This window comes from Gobio gobio (assembly GCF_949357685.1).
Source record: "Gobio gobio genome assembly, chromosome: 19".
In the NCBI taxonomy this organism is placed as follows: Eukaryota; Metazoa; Chordata; class Actinopteri; order Cypriniformes; family Gobionidae; genus Gobio; species Gobio gobio.
In genome coordinates, this window is record NC_137112.1 from 34,223,247 (window position 1) to 34,233,317 (window position 10,071).

At 38.1% G+C, this 10,071-nt stretch overlaps 1 protein-coding gene across 1 annotated transcript; it reads left to right on the forward strand.

The window, feature by feature from the left end:
* Positions 1-474: 474 nt before the first annotated feature.
* Positions 475-9,968, forward strand: mbd1b (methyl-CpG binding domain protein 1b). The gene is made up of 17 exons (XM_079844342.1): positions 475-577; positions 1,054-1,907; positions 2,020-2,157; positions 2,247-2,370; positions 3,702-4,054; positions 4,155-4,237; positions 4,387-4,418; positions 4,509-4,679; positions 5,082-5,144; positions 5,229-5,261; positions 5,349-5,429; positions 5,662-5,826; positions 6,553-6,777; positions 6,862-6,936; positions 7,135-7,230; positions 8,325-8,477; positions 8,566-9,968. The coding sequence occupies exons 2-17, from the start codon at positions 1,087-1,089 to the stop codon at positions 9,040-9,042; spliced, it is 3,090 nt and encodes a 1,029-aa protein (XP_079700468.1). The 5' UTR covers positions 475-577; positions 1,054-1,086; the 3' UTR covers positions 9,043-9,968.
* Positions 9,969-10,071: the final 103 nt, after the last annotated feature.

Below are 10,071 nucleotides of genomic sequence, written 5' to 3' on the forward strand. Positions count from 1 at the left end.
GTGTGTGTGTGTGTGTGTGTGTGTGTGTGTGTGTGTGTGTGTGTGTGTGTGTGTGTGTGTGTGTGTGTGTGGCGCCGTGGTGTTCTGAAGTGAGGAACTCCCTCATGAATGTTTATATCAGATATTTTTCATATACATACAGTTGGATCCAAAAATCTGAGCTCTGTAATAATAATAAAAGCATTTTATTTTAAAATAAAGTTAATGAAAAGCAAGAAATACAAAATATTGCAACATCTGGAGACATTACTTTTTTTTCTTTTCACGCAAATGTTTACGGTGATAAAGTAATTGTATATAAGCTACATTGTTAAATCTCTAAGATTTGTTGTGTAGCAGTACAAAGATTAGAAAGACCATAGACTGTAAAACAGAAAAATGAAATGATACATCAAGCTACCCAACATATCTTCGCGTGACGTGAAAAGTGAGTGTTTTAATTTATTCAGACGGCTTGAGTAAAAAAAAAAAGACGGCTTGAGTCACGTGTTTCCGGGTTACAACACCACTTCCGGCTTCTCTCCTGTATCGGTTATTTAAAATATATCTATGTGAAGGCTCGATAAGGGGTTCACAGGTAGGTTTTTAAAATGGCGGAGATGTATTTATTACTTGTAGTTTAACCGAACCATTAAAAACAGCAAATAATCTGGATAAACCTCAGTATCCAGTGTTATTTACTATCATTTCACGATTGCTAACACTTTAGCCACCACGCTAAATGTTGGCGCTAATACGTGTTAGGCTGTGTCTCAAAACCTAGTGTGCTGACTATCTAGACAGTATTTTGCGCACCAAAAGTCGTGCTTTTGTAAATAAATCGTTTGTTGCCTATAGGGAGAACAACAGGCAGACAGTTAACCGTTGGACACAATTGCAGGTGTCTAAGCTGAATGCATAACATATTGCAAAGAGTATTCAGATAATTCGACTTTATAAGAGCCTCAGTTGGACAAAAAGTATATGTTTATCTCTTTTTACCATTCAGTTATGTAAATCAAAAATTGTTTGGTTGAAGCACTATCTCTACTAATGCATATTTTCTTATTGCAGCTCAAATAAGAAGAACAGGGAGGCTTTACTAACATGGAGACAGAGGAAGTAGCAGCTGAGGTACCTGCAGAACCAACAACTGAAGGAAAAGATGCAAATACAGAGGAAAACAAAGAACCTGTACCTGCAGAGCCAACAGCCGAAGGAAACAATGCAAATACAGAGGAAAACAAAGAACCTGTACCTGCAGAGCCAACATCCGAAGGAAAAGATGCAAATACAGAGGAAAACAAAGAACCTGTACCTGCAGAGCCAACATCCGAAGGAAAAGATGCTAATAAAGAGAAAGACAAAGAACCTGTTCTTGCAGAACCAACATCCGAAGGAAAAGATGCAAATACAGAGGAAAACAAAGAACCTGTATCTGCAGAACCAACATCCGAAGGAAAAGATGCTAATAAAGAGGAAAACAAAGAACCTGTTCCTGCAGAACCAACATCCGAAGGAAAAGATGCTAATAAAGAGGAAAACAAAGAACCTGTTCCTGCAGAACCAACATTCGAAGGAAAAGATGCTAATAAAGAGGAAAACAAAGAACCTGTTCCTGCAGAACCAACATCCGAAGGAAAAGATGCAAATACAGAGGAAAACAAAGAACCTACGGCAAGCACAGACATTCAGGACCATGTCCCGGACAAAAACAAAGAGGAATCTGTAACCGAAATGGAAGGTGAGTCTTCCAAAGATGTCGACAAACCTCCTTGTGACTGGCTGGAGCCGCTCGATGAAGACTGTGAAGATGTTGATTGCCAGAGCGTCGATGGAGAAGTAGAGAGCCTTGCTGGTAGTGAGTGGAGTGGGAGTGCGGTTAGTGGTCTGAAAAGCACTGGAGAAAGAGGTGGCAGAGGTGTTGGGTATGTACATGACCTGGATGCTTCCTCATTAAACACATCAAAATGTTATTTATTAAAACGTCTTTCCTCTTATGCACTGCATTACATTGTATGTTTTCATTTCTTCATATAGGAGACCTAGACGGAGAACACAAGTAGAGGCCGATGAAGGCTGGGAAGATTGTCCGTCATTAGGGTTAGGATGGAAACGCAAGCAGGTTTTTCGTCGGTCCGGCAACAGTGAAGGACGCAGTGATACATACTATATAAGGTATAGTTCATTTAATTTTTTAAAAATGTAACCGATACAATTTGCATAATACTTTAATTTTGAATCACTGTTTATTTTTTCCCTTTCAGTCCAAGAGGTCGCAAAGTAAGAAGTAGGGTTGAGCTTTTGAAACATATAAGCAGCTCTGTGGACCTAACAAATTTTGATTTTAAAACAGGCCAATTTCTTGGTGATGGGCCTCGAAAAAGAAAGGTGAGGAGATGATCAGCATCCTCTTTTAATTGTATAGTGACCTTTATTTATATATAATACAGTTTCAAAGTAGCTTCACAGTAATAAACAGGAAAATGACAGAATCAATTATATAAACGTCATCAAATAAATGAGCAGCTTTAGAGAGACAATAGTGTCATTATTCAACTGTGTAAAGTTCATCAATTATAAAACATGTTCAGTTCAGATATAAGCAGCTCTACTGAAGACATTAGTGTCATTATTCACCACGAGTTAGTGTTGATTCAGTTCATGTTAGGGCTGGGCGATATGGCCAAAAAATCATATCTCTGTATTTTTTGGTTATACACGGTATATATCCCGGTATTTTCTATGTTTTCTATTTGGATAAAAAAATTAATCTGTATTTATTTTAATAATTTTATTTCACGTCCTAAAAACAATGTTGATATTGAAGGCTATAAACAAATACAGTGAATGTAATGTAGGCTATGCAAAATATTATGGGCAAAAAGGGGGTTTACAATCTAAAAACAAAATTTATAATTTTGTTTTTAAAAGATTTACTAAACTAAAAATTTAAATAAAAACAAAAGCATATTAGCCTATATTTGATTAGCCCATTATAATGAATACTTTCATAAAAATATACATACTTGTAGGTTTAAAATTCCAAATATGGCACATTTATTGTCCAAAAACAAATATTTTAGAAATATGTATACTTTAGTCAGAATTATTGCGTTCCTATTCTATTGCGCTCTGTCTGTTTGGCGCTCATTCACGGAAGCCTGAATTTTAGCGGAGATTCACTTGCAGTAGGCTCGTCCTCTCCTGACAGCAAAATAGACATATTTGCATGGCTTTCTAACATTTACAGATTGAGAATATACCTGTGAAATGTAAGTTATGCACTGATGAAAGAACCACATTTCAAACGCATTAAACACTGCAAGTATTTATCTGTCTGTCAGCACAAGTAGCCTATCTCTCAGAGAATCTGACAGGGCAAGCTGCTTTAAACTATACATGTTAACTATATCTTACCAGTTATTTTGTAGCCCTTAATATAAAGCATGTGACATGTTAAGGACAAACTGTATCATGCACTTTCCCTGCATCAGCTCATTCTGGGTACTCCGCTATTTTTCAGATGCGTTCGTATCAATCTACTGTGTATTGATATAAACGATATTGCCTCATTCCATATCGTTTCTAAAAAAATATATCGATATATCGTACAAACTTGATATACCGCCCAGCCCTAGTTCATGTTGCAAAATTAATTTATTATGAAACTTATTTGCCTCTTTAAAACATATGTTTTAAATTGATTCTGGTACCTATAGAGAAAGAGACTGGATTCTCCTGTGGCACCCTCTTCTGCACCCAGTTTTCCTAATGAAGTAACGGATGCAGGTCGCACGGCCTGTAATCCAGGATCTTCAGTAAGTCTCAGCTGCGGTACTGTTCCGAAGTTGAGCTCTTATTCCATCCAAAAGGGAAGTAATACCGTTACCCCACCGAAATGCAGTACCTTTACCAGTCCTAGGACAGATACCACTATACCAAATGCCGCCACTCGCCCTCCTGTTGCTCTCCCTGGAGTTTCTGCAAAGCCAACTGTTCCTCCCTTGGGTCGTCCGGCGTCTGCAGATAGGCCTGTTAATGGCACCGGTGGAGCTCCACAAAGTTTGTATGGGTAGGCCGTGTCTTTTCTTTTTCTTACACTCTAGCATAAGTGTCAAAAACAGTGGTGTGACTGTCTTTCTTCATGTCACTCTCATTTTGTTTGTACTCAGCATCTGCGAGAGATGTAAAAAAACCTTTAGTTTTGAAGAGGGGCAAACTATATGCCAGAACTGCAGGCAAGAGGTTAACGCATGTAAGTCAAAAGTATTTTTAGCATTACATTCAGTTTTTTGAGCACAGTTATTAAGCAGCTTTGTCGTTATAACAGAATTAAATTGTTACAGAGTGCATTTTTGGCTATTGCTGCTGTTCCTTTGGTGATCATGCTTTCTGTTGTTTTAGCAATAGCGAGACGCAGAAAACCCTACAAAAAGGTAAGTTTTTATGTCATTTGTTTTGTGTTTTGTAATGCATTGCGTTAAAAATAAAATTACTTTTTTTTTTGTGTGTGTGTGTGTGCTTAGTGGACTCCATGTGGCCGATGCCGGGCATGCCAAACTGCAGTGGACTGTGGAAAATGTGTTAGTTGCAGAAATGGTCGACTACGTCTTCGGCTTAATATCCACTCTCGGAAAGTCGTCAAATGTCGCAAGAGGAAGTGTTTGCACCCCGTCCGTAAGGACAAGAGTGTAAAGGTACAGTGGTTCAATTCTGATTGTTATTATTATAATTTAATTTATAAATGTCTAAAATTGTGTAATTACAATTGTTGCCCAGAAAGTATTTGGACCCTTGTCCACACTTTATGTGTGACATTGGATTAGATAACAAAATATATGTAATAATAGCTGAATAATAATTTATTCCTGTTATGGCAAAGCTGAATTTTTCATTCTTCAGTGTCTTCAGAAATCATTCTGATATGCTGATTTGGTGCTCAAAAAAAAAATTATTGATGTTGATAACATTTATGCTGCTTCATATTTTTATGGAAATGTGATGCATTTTTTTTGGTACTTTTTATGAATCGAAAGTTTTAAACACATTTATTTGAAATGGAAATCCTTACAATTACTTAATTTTTATCTAATACACAGATATCAGAGGGGCATTTTTCAAACACTGCTGGATCACTGAGCACAGCTTCATATATTTCAAAAGTGAGGAAAAAATCTTTTCTTTTCACACAGTGCACTTTTACTTCATTATGCTTGTAGAAGCTTTAATCATTCGTTATTTTTCAGCCCTCAGTCTCAGAGGAATTTGAGGACTCGCAGGTAACAGTCTTATAAATAATCTGTCTGAAGTATTCTGAGAGATTGCTGTAAAACAACTATATCTAAATGTTGTTTTCCTGTGAGCAGAGTTCCTATCTGCAGTACAGTGACTCAGAGGATCTGTCAATGTTCTTTGGGGGTAATGATGGGGACAATGGCCTGGATGAGGTAGAGTTCTAGCTTCACTGCAGTAGCTTTATCCAAGTGCCTTGATCACAGATATGCACATGGTTTGAGGAGAAATACAAAGTATTTGTTCCCTTCATAGTTGTAATTTATTGATTTGTGTTTTTTTCTCTCCCCCAAGTGGTTGAGGCTTAAGCTGCAAATATTTTATACAATCATGTAATTAGACACTTAAAATAATGTCGATTTCTTTTTTTAATCACTTGATTTGCAGATGGGTGTACCTAAGGTGCGTCGCCGTTCCTGCGGGAAGTGTAAAGGCTGCGTTCGCCGCACAGACTGTGGAAGCTGTGATTTTTGCATGGACAAACCCAAGTTTGGAGGCAGAAATAAAAAAAGACAGAAATGCCGTCTACGACAGTGCCAAAGAGAGGCTATGGTGGGCTTCCAAAATATTTTAATTGTATTGTGCATCTTTATTTATTTTAGTTTTCACTTTTGTATATGAATTACAATATTGCTGTATGGAGCATTCTTTTACCTTTAGCTGTCTGCTAAATTATATAAAAAATTATATATATATGTGTGTGTGTGTGTGTGTGTGTGTGTGTGTGTGTGTGTGTGTGTGTGTGTGTGTGTGTGTGTGTGTGTGTGTGTGTGTGTGTGTGTGTGTGTGTGTGTGTGTGTGTGTGTGTGTGTGTGTGTGTGTGTGTGTGTGTGTGTGTGTGTGTGTGTGTGTGTGTGTGTGTGTGTGTGTGTGTGTGTGTGTGTGTGTGTGTGTGTGTGTGTGTGTGTGTGTGTGTGTGTGATTAAAATTTTTAACTGATTCATAGTCAATGACTTTTATAGTCTGGTTACAAACTTTTCATTATCAAAATAAAATAAAATAAAAACTTCAGTTCGAAAGGAACCAAGTAATGTTCCTTTTTATGTGCATTTCTGGTAGTTTGTGTGACCATGTGTAGGTAAAGATATGTTCACTAAAAGAGTTAAGAAATTGGAATTGTTTAGTGGAATGAGATCAGTTAAATCCCATACACTTCTGTTTATGGGTATTTTATGTTTCTCATTTAGCAGCTTGCTTTATTTCTTTTCCTTCTGGCTGGCTAAAAGATATTGTGATGCTGATTATTGCGCTGACAATCATGTCAATTGTGTTCAACAGAAGCATTTGCTGCCCATGGATGAGGCGGAGATGCTTTTTTCTCAGGGCTGGATTACCCGTGGTAGGCCACGTTACACGTATGGACGCGGTAGACCCAGGTCCAAAAAGTTGTGGGATTTCGAGGTTTCAGATAATGAGGCTGAACACTATGTGCAAAAGGCTTCCGCGGCTGCTGGCCGGATGGTAAATCCAGACAGGTTCCTCCAGGCAAATTTCAATGGAAAGGTATTCCAGTAGAGTCCTTAAAGCATTAACACTTTTTCCTGTTAGCTTCTAGTAACTTTCTTCTGTTTTTCTTGTTGATTTTAGGCTTACAGTTATATTGATGTTTCAAACAGTCATATGATGAACAACATCCCACTCTACAATCCACAAAAATTTGAGGTATGTTCTCGCCATGAAAATCAATATAACAGCCATATAATATTAATCAAGTCATGATGATTCCAAAAAACAAATCCCAGAGAAGCTTTCCCTAGAGCCGGAAATAAGATTATTTGGTTGCCAGAATATATTTTCTTATTATTTGAATAGACCTATATAAATATGTTTGTATCACATCATCCCCTATCTCTTGAGAAGATGAGAAACCCCCAGCTGCACGTGGGACGGTCGGAGATGATCAAAGAAAATGGGCTTCAAGGCAGTGGCATCAGTAGCAGAGCCTTTCTGTCTGTGGTAAGCTCCTTATGGTTTTCTCTCTTAAAGGGTTACTTCAGCGATTAGCATTAAGCTTTGTATCAGTAGAAACCCGGTAGTATATTCAAATTATCGTACTTTCCCCCCTCATATCCCCCTGAGACGAGAGAATTAGGCATTTTATTTCTGGAAAAAATCCTCAGATGACGCAAATATCATCATTTTGCATCATCGGAGGATTTTTTGGCCAGAGGCTAGCAGAAGGAACTGTTCCGCATGTTTTCAACCCGCCCATAGGGGTGGGATCTCACTCACAGAATGTAAATGCGTACGGCCACTCGGCTCGGGGATTCATAACGGAGAGGTGCGGAGCAAAGTGTGTTTTTTAACTTTTCAATGAATTCCTATGAAAGTTAAGCTTCCATAGGCATGAACTGAAAATGTACCAGACTGGACACACACGTCGTGAATGATTGCCACGCTTACCTCAGCTCTGCTCAGCTCTTCTCTCGTGATGAATGAAATCTGACTCCTGCTGCGTTTGTGTCGTGACTTTCGTTCGGCTCACTCACACTTTATTGAAAAGACACGTTCAGTTTTTAATTGTAGTGTCTGTTCTCTAACTGAACGGAATGATTTTATTACTATGAAAATCAAAATGACGGTGGTGGCGGTGTCATGGTGGGCAAGTGATAACCAGTGGCCGTGGCTTTGGGAGTGGCCTCATTGGGCAGCGAAGCAAGTGCATTCTGGGAGTTGTTGTCTTTCATCCACATGAGACAAATACATTTTCTGTCTTTTCTCAGTCTAGAAAAGACCAAATTCAAAAATAATTTCACATTTCTACAACATAAATGACACAGTTTAAATATACATTCATCTTCCCAGCGCTGAAGTACCCCTTTAAGCTTAAATAAATAAAAATAAACCAAATTTTTTTTCAAATTTGTAAAAAAAAAACAAAATTACTTTGTATTTTATATTCAGCAAGGATGCAATATAATGACAGTAAAGACATTTTATAAGTTTACGAAAGTTGTCCATTTCACATAAATGTTTAAATGCAAAAAAACTTCCAGTACTTGTTGTCAGTCAATGAATTGCTTGCCTTTGCATTTCCCGTTTATTTCTAGAGACCAGAGGTCCTTTCTGCAGCTAGGTATGATACTACAGCAATTCCACCAAGCTGTGCTGGGGAGAGTTTGAGGGAAGCGAATCGATCACAAGGTTTGGCCGGTCAGGAACCATGTCAAGAAGAACAACAGGAGGGCGAGTCTTGTCCATCGGTAAGGAGCCGTTTTATGGATATTGTCTGAATCACATAATATGGAAGTCAGTGTGGTAACAGTGATTATGTTCTTCTGCCTTTTGCAGATCACTCAGATATTCAGCATGGCAGACAGTGACCCCACCATCCAAGGCATCGACCTCAATCATGAACTGATGCCGCTCCTGAAATCTCTTCGTAGCATGGTGCTTCCTGTCCTCTGGTTCTGCGTTGTAGTGGAAGGACCTCGGTTACAGCTGATGCAGTGCTCCAAACGCTCCACTATGGCAGACACCATAGTTCATATTGAGCCCAGCTTCCACTACCACATCAGCGTCCAGGGACAACCCCTGCTGCCCACCCACAAACTCTACGACAGCCACCCGTCTCGTCTCACCACAACAGAAGAGGTTGTTGCCCTCCTCGAGGACCTGGAAAGGTACTCTGTCTGCCAGGGCTCGGGGCACAAAGATTTAGCAAAAGGACCGGAGCCTGTGCTTCCCGAGCGGGCGGCTACCTGCGACTTCCTCATTTTCCCCGAGGCAGAACGCTGTGAAAAATGCACAACTCCACAAAGGGCATAGAGTGACTATTTAGCACATCTTAAAATAATACATCTCAAATTTTCTGATTTGGAACTATTCCAGCCCACTTGTAAGATTAAATATCTTCCTACTCTAATATAAAAATATTAGAGCGCAGTTTTGTTTTGTTTTATGTTTTTTTTCTTTCTCAGAGAGATGCCACCATTACATTGACTGCTGAATAAATTATTGGTTAGGCCTACTTTAATTAATCATAACATTACTTCCCACTTTAATGAGTGACCACTAAACACAAAGATGTTTTTTGACCCTAGAGTATGTGACGCACCATTTTGGTCATATAAATGGAGGTAGTGAACGGGCATGTTTTACACAATTACACCTTGCCTTGCACTAAAGTTATAATAGTGCTTTACATCCATTACGATTTAATTCCTCACACCAATGATATCTGTACATGTTTGAATGCTTATGTACTTCTCAGGGGGGATTTTTCAGAATGCATTAATCAGGTGGAAGATCCATTTTTGTTAAAAGATTTAATATTTGCTGTATGATAAGGGGTGAGGATGCTCTCTTGTTTTGGATAGACAATTTTGTACATAGTGCAAGTGGTGGCAGAAAAATTAAATCCAATATAGTGAGAATGTTTTTATAAACATGTCTTTTGCTTTACCAGAATTTGTTTCCTTCATTATAAAACACTTTGAATTTGTTTGTATGTGCTTTCATATTAATAATCTGAATTCCGTTTATTTAATAAATCATTATCTGTTGGATAACTATCATTTGTATTCGTTATATGCATATGTATATCCCCATACTTCCCCAGTTAAACTGTAAATTTGCATTACACATGTCTTGAAATCTTGTTTAAATATGCAAATGAGGCATGATCTAATTGAATTAACTCATTTGCAAACATTTAAAGAACAGAAAACTCAACAATAATTAAAGCCAGATTTAAAATTGTTTCATTTTGGTGCCATACTAGAGTTAAAGGATTTACAGAGAGAATTTTGGTGCGCAATGATATATGAACAAACCCCTTGGAGAGAAAAAACCCCC